The sequence below is a fragment of the Hemicordylus capensis genome, chromosome 1 (assembly GCF_027244095.1).
Source record: "Hemicordylus capensis ecotype Gifberg chromosome 1, rHemCap1.1.pri, whole genome shotgun sequence".
Taxonomy (NCBI): domain Eukaryota; kingdom Metazoa; phylum Chordata; class Lepidosauria; order Squamata; family Cordylidae; genus Hemicordylus; species Hemicordylus capensis.
Genome location: NC_069657.1, coordinates 173666326 through 173691100, shown reverse-complemented (window position 1 = coordinate 173691100; position 24775 = coordinate 173666326). Strand labels below are relative to the sequence as shown.

At 42.3% G+C, this 24775-nt stretch overlaps 1 protein-coding gene and 1 long non-coding RNA gene across 14 annotated transcripts in view; one reads left to right on the top strand and one right to left on the bottom strand.

The window, feature by feature from the left end:
• LRP1B (LDL receptor related protein 1B) overlaps positions 1-24775 on the top strand; it is a 1420219-nt gene that overhangs the window by 991229 nt on the left and 404215 nt on the right. For all 10 annotated transcript variants that reach the window (XR_008308477.1, XM_053255348.1, XM_053255339.1 and 7 more), the window contains 3 exons: positions 5981-6061; positions 7722-7889; positions 21911-22093. Coding sequence is in view for 9 of the 10 variants with exons in the window: in XM_053255348.1 (XP_053111323.1) it covers positions 5981-6061; positions 7722-7889; positions 21911-22093 (432 nt within the window). In the remaining variant the exon portion in view is untranslated. The remainder of the gene's footprint in view (positions 1-5980; positions 6062-7721; positions 7890-21910; positions 22094-24775) is intronic.
• LOC128327129 (uncharacterized) overlaps positions 1-24775 on the bottom strand; it is a 58777-nt gene that overhangs the window by 26794 nt on the left and 7208 nt on the right. For all 4 annotated transcript variants that reach the window (XR_008308489.1, XR_008308493.1, XR_008308492.1 and 1 more), the window contains exons 2-5: positions 23074-23147; positions 10166-10269; positions 8931-9102; positions 5898-5998 (exon numbers count right to left, since the gene is read on the bottom strand). This is a non-coding gene — a long non-coding RNA (uncharacterized LOC128327129). The remainder of the gene's footprint in view (positions 1-5897; positions 5999-8930; positions 9103-10165; positions 10270-23073; positions 23148-24775) is intronic.

The window sequence follows — 24775 nt, the reverse complement described above, 5'->3', positions numbered from 1 at the left end:
AAATAAATATAGGGTAGTATCCACATGTAATAATGGTAGATATACATACTACTATTTTATTTTATTTTTATTAATCTTTAATGGGTTCGCATTTATATAGTGTATGTGTAAAATAGAAACAAAATTAAAAATTCAACTCCTGAAGCAATAATTAAACCTGGTCCATATGTGTAAAAGAAGTCAAAAATAAAATTTAATATATGCATAAGCAAAGCAGCATGCATTTTCAAAAATATCCTTGGTAATAACATTTTATCTTCTGGCATTCATTGTCAGAATGCTTGGTTCCCGTATGAGCCTGTCCATTCACTAGACCTCCATCAGAAGACTTTATTTGCATCCCACTACCTTTTTCTTAAGTAAAGCTGATGGGGACCACACAAGTTTCTGTTGTGTTGTCACAGCTCTGGCACTCCCTCCTCAAAGACATCCACTTAACACATTCATTTCTGGCATTCAGGAACCATTCAAGACCTGCTCGTTTTTACATGCCTTGACATAAGATTCAATCATGTCCCTGTTTAGTAGTTAAGATGTGTAGTAGTAGTGGTAAGTAGTAGTAGTAGTAGTAGTTGTTGTTGTCGTCGTCGTAGTAAGCTGCTTTGTGATCATCCAGTAATTTTGTGGGAGGGGTCATATTTAGTGGGGAAATGATACAAGGGATAAAGATTTAAAACTCTCATCTCACACAGTCCTGATCTGGATCAGGCTTCTCATGTAATTTGGCCCTAAGCTGGTGAATGTATTAACACTGGAGGTACTATATTTTTAATAAACAAATTAGAAAGATTGGTAAATAAATACATATTGTGCTGGTTCTCATGGCCGGAAGCTGGATAGCAGGAGTGTGTCCAGCCAGTCAGTATTCCAACAAAGGGTATACTGAGTTCTGAATGAGTGGTAGTCATTTAGATTTGTGCTATACTGATTCAATAGTTGCTGGCTCTCTTTTATGCTACCCTTGATTTTTATTGTTTTATGCACCTTACTTTGCTATTATCTTATTGTTGTGAAAGGATATACTAAAAATCAATTCATTTATTCCTAGAGGCCAGGCATGTCTATTCATGGCTCCCATTATTTTCTAATTGGCATTGGCAATCTAATAAGCATTGCCCACACCCCAAGGGGAAAAAAATACACAGGCTGTGGGAATCAACCTGTTTTATTTATTTATTAACTTTTTTTCTTCCTTTCTGGGGGGAAAGGGTGAAAAAATACAAAGCCTGTTGGAATCAGCCTATGTATTTTTTCCTTTGTGGGTGGTGGGCAATGCTTAGAGTAGACCCCAAGCAATCAGAAAGCTGGCACCTTTTCTGGCCAATCATGGGAGAGAGAAGCCTCCAGCAGCAGGGAGGAAGGGTTGAAGCAGGATGCTTTCTCTTCAAAAAAAAAAAAAGGATCTCTCTCTCTTTCTTTTGATTAGGTTGTACATTTCTCTTTTTAATAAGCTTATTTGTTTGCTTGGGGGAGGGGGGCAGAGCTCCCCCTGCCCTCAATGACCAGCCCCCAATGCTCTGAGTCCAGGCTACCCCTCCTCCACTCCACCTTCTTGCCTGGGCAGTGTAATCCTTAAAGAGACAACCTTCTGGACTGGCACCCGTTCACTCAATCAACCAGTCAGTGTGTCAGACATTCCACCCACCCACCCTTGCCAGTGTAAAATTGCCAGTAGTTTGTGAGGCAGACCTTAGTAAGCTGAAAACCACAATACTGATAATTATGTTTGCTACATAATAATAATATTCACTCAGAAGTCTATTATATATGTATACACACATGTAGCATTTATATAACACTTTTCAAGTGTTCAAAGAACTCACATATATTATTGTTTTATTTTACATTATGTATGTGTTTTATATATATATATATATATATATATATATATATATATATATATATATATGCATGCCTTTCTTATAAATTTAAGCCTCAGAACAACCCTTTGAAGTAAGACAGTATGATTATTCCCATAGAGGATGGCCTGCTAAGGACATCCAGTAAGTTCACATCTAATATGAGATATGAATTCTTGCATCATAACTTGCCCTTGTAACCACTACTCTGCACCTGTTCTATATAATATAGCCATATTACAGAGAATAAAGAAAAGACTTCATATGTGATTTTTTTATAGGCATTGAGCATTTGTTACTTGAAAATTAAATTTGGAATTCTGCCAGCTATGTATACTAGTTCTAAGAGCATATTTTTGCATATCTTTAGCACCCAGGTACAAAATATGGGACCTTTGACCAGTCATCCTTAGTATCTTGATTAAAAAATGTGATGAAATGAAAAGGAGGGTCGTGTGTTAATTCTGCTTACTGTAAACACATTAGAAAATTGCATGTGTTTTTCAATAGAATGATGACCTTCAAGGAGTTTCAATAATAATTGACACCAGGCACTTGTTTACTAAGCATTTTCTGTTTCAATTAAAGCTAAGTTAACAAGATAAATACTTTGCATACTGTCCTACAGCTGTGAAGTAGGGGTTTTCTCCTTCCCCCCCTGAAGCCTGAATCTGCCATGGTATCCTTTTTCTGATCCCTCTGCAGGATGACATTTGAGACACCATTCTTTTGTTTACCTTTGTAAACTATATAGCAGCCTCATTGTGGTCAGCTGAGACTGCAGAAACGTGTGCCCCTTATTGTGTAATACAAATAATGTTGAGGGTTTTTCAGAGAGAAATGTATTACTCTTTAGAATGCAGGAGTTTTCATTGTTTTGGATGAAACAGACTAAAACAGCTAGCTCTTTGGAATCTGAGATCATATTCTCATGTTATACATTAAAGAAATAGGAGTCGCCTCACAACTATTCAGATGTACCATTAAATGATTAATCCATAGAAGAGAACTCTTGAGAATCATGACTTGTAAGGGTCCATAGTCAAGTCCATATCTTATGGTGTGTTTCAATTAGTTGTGGAATACATTTGCATATTTATTTTCAGAAACCATTGCTGCTACCGCTTTTCGTTTTATTGCTTACTTGCCCACAAATACTCTGTCACAGATTGCATATAGAGATGGAGAGAGGCAGTAGAAATGTGTCTAATGGCACAGCAGGGAAATGACTTAACTAGCAAGTCAGAGGTTGCCTGTTCTAATCCCTGCTGGTATGTTCCCGAGACTATGTGAAACAGCATAGCAGCAGCGATATAGGAAGATGCTGAAAGGCATCATCTCATATTACGTGGTAGATGGCAATGGTAAACTCCTTCTGTATTCCACCAAAGACAACCACAGGTCTCTGTGGTCACTAGGAGTTGACTCTGACTCGACGGCACACTTTACCTTTACCTTACCTATTATATGAGTGTAATGTGCCACTAGCTGGCAAGCAGACTGGTAATGGTATATATATATATATATATATATATATATATATATATATATATATATAGGGTGAAGTTTCTCCTGTGGGTACCCTGCCTTCTGGCTACCTAGATTTCCCTATACATTATAATAAATGATACACTGCAATGTGAAATGGGGCCTTAAAGGTACCCTTGATATCAGGATGGATGCAAAGAACCATGAACAGAAGGAAAATAGCTGCTAGCATTGTTCTGCAAATGCTTTTACTCTTGCAGGAATGTTGTGAGTGCTATGGTAGGTAGAGTGCTCATACTTGCCCAAGATTTTGGATGAGATCTTCAATGTATTTAGTATTGGTTTTAATCATGCAATACTTTAGTATGAGGTAAAACAGCCCTTCCATGGGTAGTAGACACCTTTTACATGCGAAAGACCACCTTTGTATCCAACTTTTAAGTACTACTTTATAAGCATTATGTAGTACTGTACAGTCTTCCTTATGCTTGTTATTGCTCTAGCTTCCCTTATTGTTTGATTGTGCCTTACTCCAGGTATTTGTAGTCTCCTGTGCAAGAGATATACATGTTTGTCCTCAATGAAAATGTATTACTTATGTCACTTCTGTGATCCTTAATAGAGTGCACCCAGCCCATCACCACCTCATTGGGAATCCCTACACTGGCCCCTGCCAATACCAATACAGACTGATTGGTATTGATTGGGTGCAGGGAGCCATGCAATCGAGGGAGGGAGGTTCTCGGGTGGGTTCTGCTGCAGCTAGTTCCAGCTGTACATCCAATGATGCAACTGGCAGAGACCAGAGATAGTTATCATCATGATTCTGGCATGAAGGCAATGGAAGCATGGAATCTTGAACTCTCAGCTCAGGGGGCGCCAAACCTCTCTCTGAGCATACAGACTCCACAGAGGAGGCAGGCAGCTCCCACATCTTGGGCAAACAGACTCGGGAAATTAGAACAATGATGTCACCAAAATAAGAATAATTGGCAAACAACATTGCAGGTCCCATAGCAGACAAGACGGTGTCCCTGAAGGTTGTGTGTGGTGACTGCTGCTTTTGGGGCAATTAGTACAATGTAGAGGCCCTTTCCTCTGGGGTAGCAGTGTCTTTATGTAGGGTCTGAAGCTCTTCAGCAGCAGTAGGGGGTTTGCATAGTGATGCTATGAGCTGGGGCTGGGTTAGCTGCTTGGGGACCCTTTCCTCTTGCAGCAGTCCACCTTGGTCCTGTCTGCATAACTTGGACTGAAAGCTTGCCAACTTGGAATAACTATACTTTGGGAGATCAATTCAACAGTTCCTTACCAGAAAAAACATGCTTTTAAGGAATAAATAATCTGTACTTGAAGAACATCATTAAACAAAAGCTTCTTGCATCAATTATTCTCAGTACATGAGCACAGCTGGGGAACCAAATTGGTTCTGACCTAACTCAGATGCAACTATAGGAAGAGCCGGCTGTAATCCTAGTGTATTTACTACCTTCAGGTGCCTTTGTTGGCACACTCTTTAAAAATGTGTAGGAATTTTTCATAAAGGTTTGATTTTATATAGTTATCTCTATAGGTGCAATTGCCAGATCCCGAAGTATCAGGCTTATCGACTTCTTTGTCCTATGTAGTACTGTTTTTGTTTACAGTTTCCCTCTGTAATAGTCAGCTTCAGATGGAAGGGGCGATCGATGAAAATCATTCTTCCCCAATCATGTGTGTGCAGCACCCCTGCATTAGTGCTCCATTAGTCTGGATATTGGCCTTAGTATTTTCATGGTAAGGTGTCTGTTTGAAATTCCTCTCAAACGTCAATGTAGGAATTTGTTTAATCAGAAGGAACTCTTGTTCTAGAACCCAATTTCAAATTTATCCATAGTCTTCTTCAAATACGTAGTAGGATGACAAAAATAATCCAAACAAGCCATCTTTTGTATGTAATGCCTTTGCAAAATGTGTTTGTATTATCTAATTTCCCTTCAATTAAAAACCCCCCGCCCTTAACCAAAAACAAAATCTTCCTAAAGGCAGTTCTCCTGTGCAATCTGACCAAGGGAACCTAGCCTGGGTTAGGCTGTGCGTGAGAACCACTGGGATCAGACTCAATCCCAGCCAGGGAGCACCGTCTTGCCCAGCTTTTTAGCCTGGCCATTAGCCAAGTTAAGGGATCAAGCACTCCCTTAACCCGGGCTTGCTGATCATGAGTGAGCCGCGCTGGTTCCAACCTGGCCGCAAACAGAGATGGGCGCCTAGAGTGTCGGTCTCCTGGGGTAGTCCCCCAATGCACTACACTTGGTGTGTGGTGCATTGTGGGATTCCCAGAGGCTGGGACACATCACCCTGGCCTCCAGAGCGCCACACTGCAGCACACAGTGCAGATAATCTGGGAGTGTGGTCTGCGTTCCCAGAAACAACCAGCACTCATCCACGGGGAAGGTGAGTACAACCAGACTCCACCCCCCGCCTGCCTGCCTAATGCCCTGCCCGCCCAGTCATGTGAACAACCTCCTCATATTCTAGCTTCTATAATAGGCAATATAATAGTTTTTTACTTACTGTGCATATGAGTGGAGTCATGCTGGTATGCACGTTCTGAAATTCTACGTTGGGTTCTTTCCTTTTATTTTTATTTTTTACAGAATTCCCAACTTGTGATCCTGTAGTTCATTTTATATGTAAAAATGGAAGATGCATTAGCAGCAAGTGGCATTGTGATTCAGGTAAGTACTAATAATTCTTTTTCTTGATAGTCTATATACAGAGACTGACATATATTAATTACAAAAGCCAAAGAACTTTTAATTGTGATGTTGGTTTTTGCATTATATAAAGCATGAAATAGTTTATTGGCTTTAGACATAAATGTCATACTAAGAGCATATTTCCTCTTAAATATAAATTAGCATGTACTTTAAATGTGGCATTCTTACATAAATGGGCATTAGAACATCATGTTTAATAATACAGGCATCCCTCACCAACTGCAAGGGTTCAGTTTCAGGAAAACCTCGTGGCTGGTGAATTCACGATAGATGGGCCATTGAAATCAATGGCAAAAAGTGAGTTAGGGGAATCACGGTCATGAAAGGACTGCAAAATACAGTAAAAATTGGGGGGGGGAATCCCCACAAATCAGCAGGAGTGAGCAAGAGGAGTGAAGGAGACTCCCAGAAATGACCCCAACCCCCAAAAATGACCTCCGACCCCCCAAAATGACCCCTGACCCTCAAAAATCATGAACCCCCCAATTGAAAAAAAATCTCACTAAACCATGGATACTCAGGTCAAGGTTGGCAAAACCAGTCACAATTTCCCGCTCGCGGATACTCAAATCTGCAATTGGGAAACCCGTGGTTGGTGAAGGATGACTGTATAAAGGGAGGAGAGTTCTTCTCTGATTTACATTCTAAAGAAATAGTCATTTTGTCTGTGGACGAGGAAGACAGACACTTTGGGAAGGAGTAGAAATAACCATACTCTAGCACTTTTCTTATAGACAAAAAACTCAAGACTTTTTTTCAAATGGACTGCATGCTTGTTTTTCTTACTCATTGATTCACACATCTTCTGAAGTTGGAATCCTGTAGATGTTGTGGAGCAGCAATCATGTGCAGCCTCCAGCCATACAAATGATATATGGCTCAGGCTGTGGGGTCTTTTTCGCCTACTAAGCCTTCCTTAGACTTGGGGCAGCCCTAGCCGGGCAAGGCAGGAACAGTGCGGGCTGGGTGGATATAAACATGGGATGAGAACGGTGAGCACCCTTGAGCAGTTTGGGAAAAGGTGGATTAGGCAATCGGTGCCATGAGGCTTGGTGGCTCAGGGACATTGATTTGCCAGAAAACATGCTTCTGGGGTTCCCACGCCTCAAAGGCTGCGCAGCTTGGGGTGTTGGAAACCCTAGGAGTTGCTCTAACCCAGATGGGTTGGCAAGGATGGGGATGAAGCGGGCTTAGTCCCGCTTCTATCCTGAGCCAAGGTGTGTCACCCATTAGGGGGTCTGGGGGAGGACAGCAATGTCCAAACCCAGCCTGGTTCGGCCCGCACAGTTTAAGGGGTGGAGTTGCTGTTCACAGTTTGCTGATTGTACTATATCAATAAAATCTGCCCCACTTTACCCAAGTGTGAATTAGGTGCATATACCTGTATATGAATACCATCAATGTCACAAAGTTGCATTGTGGAGTTGCTGGATTATCTCAAGCATGTAATTCTTTATTTTGTAAGTGTGCATTAACAATGTTCTCAGAAGGAGAGTATAATAGGAATTAAAACTTTATTAAACTGAGCCATTAATGTGAACCTGGAGCCTGAACTCAATTTTCTGCTTATAGCTCACAAAAATCCTTAAGGCATGAGAAATATCTATATATTTTACAGATGATGACTGTGGTGATAGCAGTGATGAACTGGACTGTGTTCATTCATGCTTTGACAATCAGTTTAGATGTTCCAGTGGCAGATGTATTCCAGATCATTGGACTTGTGATGGTGACAATGATTGTGGAGACTTCAGTGATGAAAACAAACCAAATTGCACCAAGGAAGGTTAGTATTTTATACTCTCCTCTCTACAACCCCAAGAACTTTTTAAATATTGAATGTACTTCCATGGTTGTATTCTGGTATATGAATTCCAACCTATTGCAGGTGTTTTTCTTTGCCGTCTTTCTGAGTAAATGCAAATTATTTATTTTTCTATTTCCTTGCATTATTAGAAATGCAATTTCAGTTCTTCATGCTTTTTTTTTTGAATAAAACATAACTTGAGTTTTACTTTATGGGTCATAAGAATCCTGCCAAAATTAAGATGAATTAAGAATATAAATAGGTCTCTCCCATTGAAATTAACAGGGCTATAATTATTATTGGCTAGTATTATCATTGGCTACCTTGTGCCTTTAGTCTTGGTGCCATAACTCCTTTCATTTTTCTGTACACAATTTTACTCATCAAAGTGGTTATATGTGGAGGGTTATTTTAGTTTAGTTATAACTTCATAATTTTTTTTCTTGATTTAACAGAAATGGCAATAAACTATTGTTTAGTATTTCAAAATAAAAGTAAGTTTCTTACTTGTTTCCAGTTATAATTTATTGATCCACATGTTCCACTATTAGGAGTGCAGAACAAGAGTTGCGCTTTTGCAGAGAGCCTAATGCGGGACACAACCAAAGGCTTGCCATGCAGCCAAGAGCATGCAGAGGCAGAGGGATGAGCAATTTTCACTACCCTCTCTTCCCTCCAGAAGTACTTTTTGGTTTTCAGAAATATGGAAAGGGACCTAGATAGGGAAACTTTAAAAGTACTTTCGGAAGGAGCGGAAGGAATAACTCCCCCCTCTCCTGCTGCTTTCACAATCAGCTGCAGGACAGGCTTTTGCTTGAGTTGCACAATAGCCTCTATGGGAAAGCACAGCTCTTGTTCTGCCCTCCTAACACTGCAGAACATGTTGGCCATTGTGAGTCATAATAGGCAAGTTTCCAAATTTATTGAACATTTCTTTGTTATAGACTTCATTGCATTTCTAAGCTTGCTGTCCTAAGCAGATTGATATAAAAATAAATACATTGAATCAATTTGGCTTACTTCTTAGTTTATGACCTGGGCACAGCATGGGCAGATTCTTCACCAGGTCAGTTTCACAGGCAGATTCTTCACCAGGTCAGGTTATGTGTGTGCAAAAAATACTGGATCTCTACATCCAATATCCAACACTGTGCATATGGTTTCCCTTGCTGGCTTGCAATGATGCACACAACTATGGAAATATAGTTAGCATAGACTGCATTATCAGTTCAATAATCTTTTGAAGAAAATTGGGACAACTGAATCCAATCCCCCACTTCTTTTTAAATCAGATAATTATACAACAGATTAATTGCTGTCAAAGGAGGCATTGACAGCCATTTCTTTGGCATGTGTGGGGGGGCAGATCTTTTGCTACTGTAGCACATGCCATCTGGTGTTTAACATTAAGAATCTCAGAATAGGTTTGAAAGATTGTTGAAAAATCTTATAGTATATATTCTGTACTTGCATTAGGGAACAGTCAAAATAAGCAATGTGTTGGCTGCCATGCCCCGCAGCGTAATATGAGTGGTTCAGAACTGCCCATGCCATTGTGGGGCTCTAACACACATGCCCATGAACCTGCAGAAGGAAGCTGTTCTGGTACAACTCACTTTTGTGTGATTGCAGTTTGCATTGGAAATAATGCAAGTTGTGCACAACCTATGTTCACAAAAGAGTGCATTGTACCAGAATAGCCCTCTTGTGCAGCATTGTGGGTGTTTTAGAGGCTTGAGTGGTGTGGACATTTATGAACCATCTTGTTATGCTGTGGAGCATGTCATCCATCACGTAATAAGTGCTGGAACATTTGATTTATGACCATATCCTTTACACAGGATTAAAATAGTTTGTAGAAGGTTTTGCACTGACATACTGTATTGTGGTGCTTCTGTTTAATATGAAAGAAAATGATACAAACTTAAATAAATGTGGAGTTAAATTTTGTATTTGAATAACTTTTATTTAACTATAATGATGGATAAGGGATGTGAGGGGGAATCACTTGTTGAAACAGAACCTCATATTGATGTTGAAGAAACAAAACCAACATTATTTTAAATATATCCCCAGAAATGCAAGTATGATGATATGTTATCACTGAGACCCCAAATAAAAATACATCCAAAGAATACAGCTCCGGTCAGGGAGTAAATTTAATCTCTCAATCTGTGCTGACATTTTCCATCTGCTTGGATTGAAAGTGCATATGGTGATGAGCTGCCACAGATCATCAGTTTACATATACCTACTTTTTGGGTAATGTGGGCAAATAGAAATAAGAGCCCAGAGTACGTGAGATGTTTGATGTATCTTTAGAACTTGAGCTTAAACTCAGAAGTGCAATTGTGATGACCTTAAAAAAAAAAAAAGAATTAGATCAACACAGCTCCAGAAGCATGGTGTCAGTGGCATAGGGAGGGCATAGGCGGTCCGCGTTCTCATGGGCAGCTCCCCAGCCCATGGCGCAGCACACTTCTTACCCTGGTGGTAGTGTGCTCCCTCTCCCACTAGTGGTGCTGGTGGCAGCTTCCTTTCCAGTGACGGTGTGTTCCTACCAGCCATGAGCCACTGCTGGGGATGGGCAGGAAGCAGGAGTGTGCCCCTGGGAAGGGGCAGTGTAGCGCACAAGGCAACTCCAGAGATGAGCATCGCGACCCTGGAGGCAGGGCCATGCAGGTTCTTGGGAGCCGTGCACCCTATTATAGCTCCACCCCTGCATAGTGTGCAGAGACCCCTGCATTGTGTGCGGTGAAGTAAATCTATTCATTCCCACTTTTCACCTTAAAATCACGCCCCCCCTCAGCCCCCCAAGGTGGCAGTTTGCAGCAGATCACTGTTATGGAAGCAGAATGTCTCTCTGAAGGATGAAACACTGCAGAAGAAAAATGTAAAAGTGTGTTTTCAACACATCACACTCCCAGCCTGGGTTGGGGCCCTGTTGTCTAATTTTAAATAATAAATGGATCAATTCTCGTCCACCTTTGAGTTGAGGCCAAGCATTTTGTGTAGTTTGTCTCTAAGCCATCATAGTATGCAAAATCTGATGTTGGGGTCTCTCTTTTGACACTGATTCTGAACTGTTGTTACTTCAAACCTCTCAATTTTAATGTCTTACTCAATTGATTTCATCATTTGAAAGTGTTCAAATTATGTAATAAAGCTTCAGCACTGTTTCCCTACATCTGACATTATTATGTTATTTAAATGAATTGTGCATAGCATTATAATACTTTTTAAAATAAGTGTCGATAAATGGTAACAAAATTATCCAGACCATTTACAGAAATTGGAATTCTTTAATTACTAGGCATAATGCTTTATAATGTCTGTTTTAATGTTTATTAAACTTTTTAAAACCTCCCTGGGTATTTAAATGGTAAAGTAGATAAAAACAAGCAAACAGCATTAAGTGCCTTAAAATTTCAAGATGACAAATTAGAAGGTATATATATATATATATACATATATATACACACACACACACACACACACATATATATATATATATATATATATATATATATATATATATATCTCACTAGTTTAATACTTTTGTATAATAGATCAAGGGTCCAAATCAGCTGAAATTAGTCATGACTGTCCCATTGAAAGTCAAGTAACTTTAGCTGGATTGAGACCAAGGTGTACAACCATCAATTTTCAATAGCTTATTGTAATTTAGCTCTATTTATTTTAGTACTATTACTCCATTGTCCATAACTATGGAATAAAATTTCCCACTTCGTTTGGGATGTAAAAATTCCAAATTTGCCTTGAGCCAAGAAATTGTGGTAGATTTCTCATCTTCATAAAACATCCAAATTTAATCTTACAGATTCTCCTCATGTGAGGGAACACCAAACAAAAGAATAAATATTTAAATATTAAAAACATGAAATATTAACAAACATGCATGCTTACCCAGAGGCTACAGTTTATTTAGCTTGAGGCTAAATGGTCTATGAATATGTGATTTTTAAAACTATACTTTAAAATGTTATTTGCAACTCTTTGTAAAATCTAGTTCACTTCATATATGCAAACAATTCTATTTACACTATATCATTTCTCACCAAGTGAGAAAATATGTAAAGTTTACTGGAGAAAGATTTAGATAACATTGGTAGGTGTAATCTGAATGAAGTATGAGAAGAAGTTGAGTCTATTGATTTATTTAGTTTTGATTCAGCTGGTTAGAGTAAATATTTTGAAATGCATCATTTCATCATGAAATATATAGCATGAACATGTTATATGCCATGTGCCAAAAGGCATATAGATCATACCAGCTCCCCTCCTTTCAGGTTGCTATAAATTCAGAAAGAGGAAAACTTGGCTCTTGTCATTTAAGGAATCTGATGTCATCTGCCAGAAGCTAAATGGTAATTAGAGCAGATAACTCAAACTGAAAACTGGCCGTCAAAAGGGTATCTGGACAAAGAATTAATATCAAGTCTGCTTTCTTGAGCATCAGATGTGTGTGTGTGTTTACAACTCCAAAAGTAATAATCCCAGTTTTCATCACTAGTGAGGACTCTAGTCAGATTAACAACTGGTCACCTGCAGTTTCCAAGGCATCCTTATACCATCTGAGAGCCAATTTGTGATAACTGAATTCGAGATAGTAATGGAATCTTTGCCCTTGAACAGCCAGTTATGTATGGTTGCTGCCACATTGCTTGTCATGTTCAGTATTAACATTTTTTGCATGTGCTTGCAATCTACAGTTACTCAAATCTGCACATGTCCATGACTGCACACAAACAACTGTCCAAGGAACTGGCAGGTGCAGAATGTTAAAATGGCCAGTGTGCCACATGCCCAATTTTTAAATGAAGTGTTCAGGAAACAGATCCAAATGAATACAAAAGAATGAACTTGATCTACTACTACTACGACTACGACTACTACTACTTCTACTACTACTACTGTAAACATATACCACTTTCAACAAAAGTGCTCCAAGCAGTTTACACAGGTGAATGAATGAACATAGGAAGCTGCCATATACTGAGTCAGACCATAGGTCCATCTAGCTCAGTATTGTCTACACAAACTGGCAGCAGCTTCTCCAAGGATGCAGGCAGGAATCTCTCTTATCCCTATCTTGGATAAGCCAGGGAGGGAACTTGGAACATAGATGCTTTTCCCAGAGTGGTTCCATCCCCTAAGGGGAATATCTTACAGTGCTCACACTTCTAGGCTCCCTTTCATATGCAACCAGGGAGGACACTGCAGTGCTTAGCTAAGGGGACAAGTCATGCTTGCTACCACAATACCAGCTCTCCTCCCTCAGAAAAAAGGTAAAGTGTGCCATCAAGTCGATTTCGACTCCTGGCGCCCACAGAGCTCTGTGGTAGAATACAGGAGGGGTTTTACCGTTGCCTCCTCCCATGCAGTATGAGATGATGCCTTTCAGCATCTTCCTATATCACTGCTGCCCGATATAGTACTAGTCAGGATTTGAACCGACAGCCTTCTGCTTGTTAGTCAAGCATTTCCCCACTATGAGGGATGCTGTGCTGAGGCTGTACAGGACCAGTTACTTTCTCCCTGCTAAATATAAGAGGATCACTACTTTTAAAAGTGCCTCTTTGCTCAGTTAGCAGGGGTCTTACAGAGCAGATTTACCAACCAAATTACAACTTAAAACTTTCTGCTGGACAGCATTTGGCAGATATAGAGTGGTAACTTCTTGCCAAAAAGAAAAGTGGCTGATCTTGTTCAGTGGTAAAGGTGAAGTGTACCAGCGAGTTGGTGTCGACTCCTGGCGACCACAGAGGCCTGTGGTTATCTTTGGTAGAATACAGGAGGTGTTTGCCATTGCCATCTCTTGCGCAGTATGAGATGATGCCTTTCAGCATCTTCCTCTATCGCTTCTTCTTGATATAGGTGTTTTCCATAGTCTGGGAAACATACCAGTGGGGATTCAAACCGGCAACCTCTAGCTTGCTAGTCAAGTCATTTCCCCGCTGTACTGAGTCCCAAACAGGCAAGGCTGAGATATACAGTAAGGCTGATCACATGAGTAGCCAAGCCCAGGCTTGGGTAGATGCCTTGGCCCAAAGCCTGGGAATTTACCCCAGGCTTTAACCTAAGTGCACGAGCATACTCGTAACCCTGGGTTTGGGGTCATGTGTGTCCGTGCTGCAGACACTCAGCTTCAAGAGCACCCGGGTGAGGGAGGATGCCTCAATGCACTGTGCTCCTTGTGTGGTGCATTAAGGGAAGCCAGAGGACTTCCTTCTCTGGTGCTCTTAACCCCAGTTTTGGGGTTGTTAAGGCAGCCTGCATGCACACAGAGCCAGGCAGCAAGAGTGCATGGCTGATGGAGGATCAATACACCTGGCACAGTGCAGTGAGGGATGCTGGCGGACGACCTCCAACTCCCTGCTCTGCCATTCACTGTGGCGCCGCTCGTGTGCTACAGCAAGAGGCAGAGTCTGTAAAAGAAATGAATTGTGTGTGGGGACTGCCTCCACTCCAGGGGCCTGCCTCCTCTCCAGCACTTCACCTTGCCAACTGTTTTGGTCATGTGTGTGACCTTAATATCTTTCTTTTCCTCTATCAGCTATAGGGTATTTGGTTGCTGCTGGATGCTCTTGTCTTCTTAAATTAATCATAATTCAGCTAGAAGGAAGATGTCTGGCTGTCTCTTCAAGAACAATCCTGTACACAGCTTATTGCATTTAATAAGTCTTATATAAATTGAAGACTCCATGAATGAATGACCACAGGATTATAATTATGTGCTGGAAAGTTTGGAGATACAGTAAAACAAAGACATCTGAGTTTGGGTTTTCTGAGAAACATAACGTTATGAAATCCAGAAAATTTTCTTTTCTTTTCAACAGAAGCTTCTTAAGTGCTAACATCTGTAATATAAACATTTGAATTCTGTATTATATAATTTGATATATGTAGAACTGCGGGCACTGTACTGTGAGGCCCCAAGCACTGCTTCCTCTCTGCTTTGAAACTCAGTGATGTGATGGCTTTGAGCAATGGTTGCCTGAAATTGCCTCAGAGTAACATCACGGAATAGCAGTATAAAACTTCAAAGAGGACTGCGAGCAATTACATTGGCGAACTTTGCAAAAGTGGATTTATTGTACAAGTATTTTTTCTAAAACATCTGTAGGTAGCCTTGAAGTTCTTTCAATCTTCCCAAAAAATAAACATGTTGATTCAGTGCAACAGTTTTCTGACCTTGTTAGGACCAAGATACTGAGAAAATGAGTAATTAAAAAAAAGATATTTCAGATTTTGAAGGAAGCATAGGTTTATAACTGACACAGTGGGCTGGTTCAGACGTACAGTTCAACTGCAGTTAACATTAACCAGAGATAAAATCCCAAACTCCAATCCGCATTGCAGATGTACAACTAGCCACTGTTACCCTAACAGGAATAGAGGGAGAGGAGAGCCCCTCCCTGCCGCTCGGCCTTCCTCCCAGCCTGATCCCAGCTCCACGGCCAGACTGTGGGCAAAGCATCATCACATAACCCATTTTGCTTCGATTTGATACGATCTCCAGCAGGGCGTGAAGAGCACTATTGTACATTTTTGGAGCGCCCTGCCCTCAGTAGGGGAAGCCCATCGGAAGCCCTTTAAATGTCTTGCAATGGCAGCATTGCTTCTGCCATCCATGGTAAAACCCCCACACACACCGCCAAGTTGCCCTACATCCTGAAAACATCGCGCAAACTCCGATTCCTGGGGAGATCGGGACATGGATGGAATGGAATCCCACTTTCTTTGCAGGATGGGAGGGGAGAAACCACATTTGCCAGAACAGGATATGCAGATGGAGCAGATGTATACCAAAAAGGAGGAAAGGTATCACTAAGTCCAGGAGGATGCCAGCTTGGCTAACAGATAAAGTCAAGGAAGCCATATAGGAGAAGAAGACTTCCTTATGAAATTGGAAGGCCTGCTCAAAAGAGAGAACAGAAAGGAACACAAACTCTGGCAAAATAAATGCAAGGTGACAATAAGGGTGGCAAAAAGAGAGTTTGAGGAATATTTAGCTAAAAGCATCAGGGATAACAAAAACTTCTTTAAATCCTGCCAGGGAGGCAGTTGGACCATTAGACAATGAGGGAGTGAAAAAGATTATTAAGGACGATATGGAGGAGATTGCAGAGAAACTAAATGAGTTCTTTGCATCTGTCTTCACGGCAGAGGATGTTCCTGAACCAGGCTTTTCTGGGATGGAGGTGAAAGAACTGATTCAGATAGAAGTGAAAAGAGTTGATGTTCTAAACTGTCTGGAAAAATGGAAAACAAGCAAATTGCCAGGGCCAGATGACATCCATCCAAGAGTCCTTAAAGAACTCAAATGTGAAATTGCTGACCTCCTTGCAAAAATGTATAACTTATCCCTACTATCAGGCTCTGTACCAGAGGACTGGAAAGTAGCCAACGTAACAGAGATTTTCAAAAAGGGATCCGGGACTATCTGGGAAATTACAGGCCGGTTAGCTCAACATCCAATCCAGGCAAATTGATGGAAAGCATCCTCAAGGATAAAATTGTAAAGCACATAGAAAAGCAGGCCCTGCTGGGGGAGAATCAGCATGGCTTCTGCAAAGGTAAATCTTGCCTGACCAACCTTTTGGAGTTCTTTGAGAGTGTCAACGAGTGTGTGGATCAAGGTGACCCAGTTGACATAGTATACCTGGACTTCCAAAAATATTTCGACAAAGTTCTTCATCAAAGACTCCTGAGAAAACCTAGCAGCCTTGGGATAAGGGGGCAAGTACATGTGTAGATTGCTAACTGGTTGAAAGACAGGAAACAGAGGGTAGGGATAAATGGAGAGTTTTCACAATGGAGGGAAGTAAGAAGTGGGGTCCCCCAGGGATCTGTACTGGGACCGGTGCTTTTTAATTTATTCATAAATTATCTAGAAACAGGGGTAAGCAGCAAGGTGGCCAGATTTGCAGATGATACCAAACTCTTTCAGGTAGTGAAATCTAAAATGGATTGTGAGGAGCTCCAAAAGGATCTCTTCAAACTGGGTGAGTGGGAGACAAAATGGCAAATGCGCTTCAGTGCTAGCAAGTGTAAAGTGATGCACATTGGGACAAAATCCCCCAGCCTCAAGTATACGTTGATGGGATCTTATGAAGCAAGGCTACAACACCTGGGCCTTTTTAGTAGAGAAAAAAGATGACTGCAGGAAGACATGATAGAAGTCTATAAAATCATGCATGATGTGGAGAAAGTAGATTGAGAGAAATTCTTCTCCCTCTCCCATAACACTAGAACCAGGGGTCATCCCATGAAATTGATTGCCAGGAAACTTAGGACCAAGGAACCAAAGTAGTTTTTGTCACAATGCATAATTAACTTGTGGAATTCTCTGCCACAAGATGTGGTGACAGCCAACATCCTGGATGGCTTTAAGAGGAGTTGAACAACATCATGGATGAGAGGTCTATCAATGACTACCAGTCACAGGGCTATAGGCCATCTCCAGCCTTAAAGGCAGGATGCCTCTGAATACCAGTTGCTGGGGAGTGACAGCAGAAGGGAGGGCAGGCACATAGTTCTTGCCTGTGGGCTCCCCAGCGGCATCTGGTGGGCCACTGTGTGAAACAGGATGCTGGACTAGATGGGCCTTGGGCCTGATCCAGCAGGGCTATTCTTATGTTCAGGGCAAATTATGCCGGGGGGTCTGTCCCACCATGACCAGTGGAGAGATCACAAGAGGAGAATCTGGCTGAGCACTCCAGGCAGAGCCATCCCCAAGCTGCTGGAAGCAGCTTGCTACCCAGTGGGCTGACAAGATGGGTTATGCCTCCCACTTGCTCAGATACAGGGCCAATCAAAAGAAGACACATTGAGTGGGCTGACAATCTCATGAGCGGGCCAGTCTATTGAGGATATGCCTGAGACTATTAAGGCATTATCCCCACTCACAGACTGCCTTGTTGAGGAGGAGGAGGAGGAGGAGAAGGAAAACAACTTCTCTCTTCCCTAATCCCTCTTCTGCATTGCACACATCCCGGAGGACATCCTCACATTCCATGTTCCACAGCCTGGCTGCGTGGATGGTCACAGGGTGAGCCAATTGGACAGCACATCCACTCAAATTTTAAAGTTCCTGGGTCCAGTCCTTCTGAGAGCTGTATGTAGTTGAGTGGGCATGGGGAATCTAGGGAGAGGGCATTTTCCTCTGCTCCCCCGGCTCCAGGGTATCTTGGTCGACTTCAGGAGCAGCTTGCGATGGCACACCTTTGCCCAGGTGTGAATGGCCAGGCAGGGGTGGTTTCCCAGGCACCTCATCCACCATCCTTGATAGTAGGAAAGTAGTCTCTGGAATAACCCTGCCCAACACTTCCCAACACAGTTTCTCTCGTAGCACCCATGGGCTGACACTCTTGTTTGCAGTTGTCATCTGTGTGACCATTTTGTCACTATACTCATCATCATGTTTTAATGAGTAACCAAGGCCCTTCTCATGAATAGACAGGGGTTGTAACCCCCCCTGCTGCCCCACTTCCCCACCCTTTCTAAAATAGGGTGGAGTCCTCCAAAGCTCCCCACACTTTTCCACTGTGCATGCCAATATACACCCAGATTACCCCTTTCCCCTCGACCTGGCGCATGTGTGGAGTTGGTGGAGGGCTGAGATTCTCTCCGGACAACGCTGGAGAGTGGATTTGCTGTTTTGGAGTGCCAGAAAGGGTACACCTGTGCATATGGCCATGTGGTCAGGCAGGGGGCACGGGATCGCAGCAGATTCCCCATGGTCCCCAAGACTAGGAATGTGTTCCCTGGGACAGCGCTCCCCACTTCCGTGAGCCAGAATCCATCCTTGCTCTATTCAGAGCACCCATGGCATGATGCTCTCATGATGAAGGTCTTAGGTGGAGAAGGGGATATTTTGCCATCTGGCATCATGGCAGATTTATCTGGGCAATTCACTTCTCTCCTTTCCACTCTGGTGGTCCTTCTCATGAGCTGTCCAGGGGTGTCCCTGTGGCCTGTCACTCTCATGCCCGGCCACTGAGCCCTGGGTTGGACATAGATTTCTTTGAAGGAGGATCTCAGCTGACCCAATACTGTCCTCAGTGACCTGTCCTGCTCATGAGCCAGCCTCTGCGGGCATCCACTCCCAAGAGGTGAAGGGGCTGGGCCCCCTTCTCCACCCTTTCTTCGTTAAAAAGCACAACTTGTCCTTCCAGCAATTCAAAATTCCCAGGACAGGACGAGTATTGCAGCATATGTTGATCTAGAGGCACGGAAATTCCTGAGAGTCCAGAGCCCTGGTTTTCAGTCACTCCATGCCGGCTACATCATCCATTGGGGGCAGTGGGTAGGGGTACACATACCAACATTGGTGGGAAGGTTGGCAGGGTGCAAAGTTTGAAAAAGGCTCAGCGGCAATTGCTGCGACCAAGACTGCACTTGCCCAGGTGCCTGTGCCTGTAGCTTTCCTGCATGGAGCATCCTTCCTTGCCTCATATAGTTGCCACTCTCGAGATAGGGTGGCCAGCCAGTGGGCAGATGGGCAGTTGTCTTGCACTTTGATCACCTGTAGACTGTCCTACTCATGAGTGAAATTTAGGGAGCAAACATTACCTCCTCTAGAGAAGGGGCTGGGCCCCCCTTCCCTACCCTTTCTGTGTGAAGAATAGAACTTGGCTACTCTGGAATCCCTTCTGGGAGTCTGCCTTTCAGACCCCGCCAATAGCACCCTCACAAAAAACAGTTGGCATGGACAGTGTGGGCATTGGGGTGCAGAGCGGAGCCTTCCAGCCATTCAAAATTCCCATGCCAGGGACATTGTTGCTTTGTATGTAGATGAGCTGCTGTGGAGCACCCCGGGCAAGGGGAGATGGAATTTATTTCCAATGAACCCTACCAAGCGGTGTGGGCATGGTGGACAGATAAATCCATCCATATGTGCTGGGGTGACCTGGCTGCCAGGTGAGTGGTTGTGATCCTGCTGTCTGCCATCCACCAGGAAATGTGTTGCTGGGGTTCCCTTTCCCAGGTCTTGCAAGGGCATAGCATCCCAGCTAGGTGTCCACAGCTCTCCGGCCCACATGTATGCTGTCGTACTCTGTAAAGGCAGGACACTATCAGGATGTCACACATGCATCACATGAGAATCCTGATCACTTCCCTTGATGGTTATTCTCATGAGTATGACTTAGGGAGAAAACTTTCCCCCTTCCTGTGGAATTTCAATATATATTTAAATTTAAATTTTCCAGAAAATGTGTGGAATGCATGCAATCCATGACAAAAGCCACAAGATTTTATAAAATCCAGCATGTTGGGCAGTGGCAGGGATTTGGAATTACAGTAGACGTTTCACTGTGAATTTTGGCAAGAGAGGAAATCCGATATTGAACTACAATTTGAGCACTTCTTTGCAAGAGTGGTGGAGGAATTATTTTTATTTATTTAAAAGATTTACTTCTCCACCCTTTAGGCTTGAAGGCCGCACAAGATGGTTTGTAAAATGACAATGCCACCATAACAATAGAACATAAAACATAAATAAAGCAGCAATAAAAACAGCTCTGCTGTGCTTCAGAGACCATGTCAGAGCTTCCAAATGGCCCACTATTCACCTTGGCCCTGTTTGGCCCTGCTTCAAGGGACATTGCTTTGTTCTGAGCAGAACCCTTCAGTTGCTCAAAGCTTCACTTTAACACACACACACACTCACACTCACACCCCGATCCTTCATCCTTAAAAGTATTTGCCAGAACTGATAAGAGGCTAGGAGAAAGGCCTCTATCCTTCCCCTCTGTTTTCCACCACGAGGGAACAAGCAACCACCTTCTGTGGCTTGATTTTTAAAAGGACTCTTCCCCCCCCTTTCCCCATCATCCCCGGCCACCTGCCGCCTTGACCTCCCCACCCCCAATAAGTTTGTTAGTGAAAAATAAAGCATATTTGGAATACCCTTTCTCTCGCTTCTATGCAAAAAATATCACACATTCCCCACGCACACAGAAACTTTCATGCCCATGTGTTCCCCTGCCTCAGAAATATGTTTTGTATATATATACTTATAGCAATTACCTCATATACTCATACAACATCAGCAATGCTTATGAAATTGAGTCCCCAGATTTCACTCCATGATTTAGGAGTAAACTGAACCCAGCTGGGGATTTTATGCACAGCAGGTTTTGCCACAGGTTTATGGGGAGTCCTTACTGCGAACTCGAAGTTGTCCCAAAACTCAACACAAATAGTGGATTTTTAAATCCTGGATATAAATTGGGCTACTCTCTAATGCACAGTGAAAAACCCGAATTGTGTATGAACTGCTCCCCAATAATTTGCAGGGACTTCTGGGTAAATCTAGCTGATATGTGAATGCACCCCCTCCATTCCAGAGGAGATGCGAGTTAAAGGGCTTCAAAAGCCCCATGTGAAAAGCTTCCGGGGGAGCAAAAATAGAAAAATGATATTATAGTTTTACCCTATTATATTTAATGAGAGCAAGATCCCTAAGCTCCTTTAACTGAATATATTTTCAGCTCTGTCTCAACAGGAGAGGAGAGGGTAGCACCCCTGCTTCTTCCTCTCCTTGTGACAGCAACATTTCCCTCACTGTTCAGTCTGTCAAACAGGCTGAGGGAAGCATGGGCTGAGCCTGAGTATTAGCCATCTAGGCAAGAGCAGAGGAGAAGGAAGGGATACAGCCTGATACTCTTCCCCCCTCTACTTTTGTGTCAAAGGAAATGCCCCCAGTCCCCAAAGGGAGAGGGGTCTGCCGACTAGATGATGGCTTGATCTTCACTCTTCCGGTCCCACCTCTCTATCTCATACACTGCCGGCTCCAGACTGGAGAATTCATCTCAGCTTCAAGTGAGATGAGTCATCTCCAGGAGTGGTGGTGGGGGGAAAGTATCAGGCAGCTGCCCTTCCTCCTCCTCTCCTCCATTACTGATCTGGCTGTGAGGAAGAACTCATGGGCAAATCTCTCATAATCTCTTTTTATTATCATTTTGCATTAGAAACAGCCTCTCTTGGAGGATGCAATGGGAAAGAATTTCGGTGCCACCCTGATGGTAATTGTATTCCTGAGTTCTGGCACTGTGATGGAGAAAAGGATTGTGAGGATGGTAGTGATGAAAAGAACTGTAATGGAACGATACGGCCATGTGATGAGAAGACAAAATTCTCCTGCAAGACGACAGGTACTCCAAAGTATAATATTATACATTGAGAGAATCAGGGGTGGATCAACAATTGAACAGATGTGTGCAATGAACATGGGCCACTAGGGAGAGCTGTGCACAAATTTCTGACTTAAATCATAATTGCTCTATAAGAATAAATGGAAACCTTAAAAATATAAATGACTCCTGAATGGCTGAGCAGAAAGCTTTGAAATTCCACATGGTATTCCTAAATGATTGTAGGATTAAATGTGTGGATGTTCAAGGAGATCAGTCCATCTATTGATTTTTAATTTAAAACATTAAATCATCTTTTTTTAAAAAAATCATTAAAAATCAATAGGTGGCCTGATCTTGAATGTCCACACATTCAATGCAACCATCATGTGCTACTCCCATATGAATTTTGAGATCTTTGTGCCTATCCATTCTGGAGTTATAATATGAGGTGCAAAAATGGGGGTACTGCTCCTTTTATATTAAGGCCAGAAGCAGTTTCCTGCAAATCATGCTTGAATGATGGACAGATTGAGGGATTACATTCCAGAACTTTTTGTAACTTTCTGCCATGAAACAAAGCAGGTATGATGCATTTAAATAGTTTTGGGTACTTGGGGGGGGGGGAGAAACATTTTTTAAAAAATGAGTAAACCAATATCCTTGGAAGTCTGCACATTCAGCATCCCTGACTAGACCACTGGCTAGAAATGGAACCAAGCAGCCTCTTTCTATTGTAATAAGTGACTTGCTTCTTAAAGGTCTATTTCCATGTTGGTAATGTTTCACATGTCCTGAAGCAAAATAAAAATGTTGATGTTCCTGGTACCACACCAGACTTTTTGTTGTGAGTTTGTTGCTTTCTGAAGCTTGTGGGGAACCATTAAGTACTTTAAACTTTTCAAGACAAACAATTTTTTTTGCAAATAAAGATTGCCTCCTGCAATCCAATTCTCTGCACAAGTCTTTGTCATGCAAGACAAAGGTGTATTTTTACTTACCTTGGAGAAGTATCTCTTTTTATCTCGAGAGAACAGGTAGCAATTCCTTGTAAACTGGAAAATTATCTTTCAGTCTGCAAAACAGTAATCAAAATGGTCAAGTCAACATTTAACCATAATAGATGCCTTCTGTTATTTGTGTGAAAAGTCCAGTGGGCCAGAAAAGAAACCAAGTAGCCATTTGCTTCGGCAAGAAAGGACTGAGCTCTTAATAACTTACCTCCATGTTGGTGGCAATTACCTGTGAACTTTTACCCTGTCTTCTTCCTGAAAGGGTGCAACAATATGTATAATCAGACTTCTTGTTATGAGCTAATTGCCTTCTTAAACTGATTGAAAACCATGCATTTCAAGCCAAGCCATTTCCTGCTAATAAAGCATGTTGTGATGGTGTTACCTCTCATTCTCTAGGAAAGAAACCAGATGGCTGCTTCCTTTAACAATAAAGCACATTCCTCTGTGTTGGTGATGTTAATATCTGAAGTTTTTGTCCTCCCTTTTTCTGAACAGTGCAACAAGCTATGTTCCTTATTTTGCACCATTGCTTACCTTACGTCATGATTTGTATTATGAATTTATTTTCTTAAACTTGGCAGAATCTATAGGTTTTTTAAAAGCTTTTTCAGATGATCCCCAAACCCAAGGTAGTTTCCTGTTCAAGTTGCTCAATTTCCCAGGTGAAGATTTTTCTTTAGGCAACATAGTGAGGCAAGTCTCATGATCAGCGAGACTCGCCGAAAGGGGGGCTGTGAGGAGAGCGGGCTTAGCCCACTCTCCCCGTAGATGATCATTCAGTCTGCCCTGGGTGGGCGGATTGGCTGCCCACACAACTGCCGGCTCCATCACAGAGCCGGCGGGGGCTGCGGGGATTGGGGATCATGCAGCCCCAGAAGGTCCATGATGTCCCATGCAAGCTTGAGGGGCATCCTAGAGAGATCCCCTAGGGCCGGGAGGCTTGTTCCAGCCTCCCGGCGGGGGTCTCCTCCTGTGTTGCCGTGCCACGGCAATACATGATCACAAAGATTGGGTTAGTGGAGCGCTTGCTCCGCTAACCCTGTTTAAGAGGAGGGCTGCAAAAGAGGATTGCCCGCTTTGGAGAAACTGGGCTCGCATGTGGTCTCTCTTTTTAGAATCCTTCAATTCAGTATATTGGCTGAATGGGGCTTTCTGGCCAACCCCTTTCCTTCTGCATCTCCCTGCATCCCCCACAAATCTTCTCTTGGTTGAGAAACTATCCACAACCCAATGCCATTTAGTGCATGGTGCTGCAGGAGAAAGATGGAATTGTCAAAAAGATAAGGACTATTTCCTTGCATGAAAGGAAGTGCCATTCACGTATGCAGCACCTTTGGTTCCAAGCTGATATTTTAAAGGGTTAGGAACATAGCAACATAGGATATGCCATATACCAAGCCAGACCATTGGTCCATCTAGCTCAGTATTGTCTACACAGAATGGCAGAGGCTTCTCCAAGGTTGCTCTTTCTGTTTGATATCTTTTGTTTACTGTCTTTATTTGTATAACCCATATTTGATTTATGTGTACATTGTTTACAGTTTTGAATAGTTGTAAACTCTGTGTGTGAGTGTGTGTGTGAGTGTGTGTGTGAATGAAAGAACTGCCAGTCCTGTTGTATGTTAGCCATGATACCTTGTCCACATCTATATATCATTACTGCTGAAATTTGAGATAAAATAGCTGA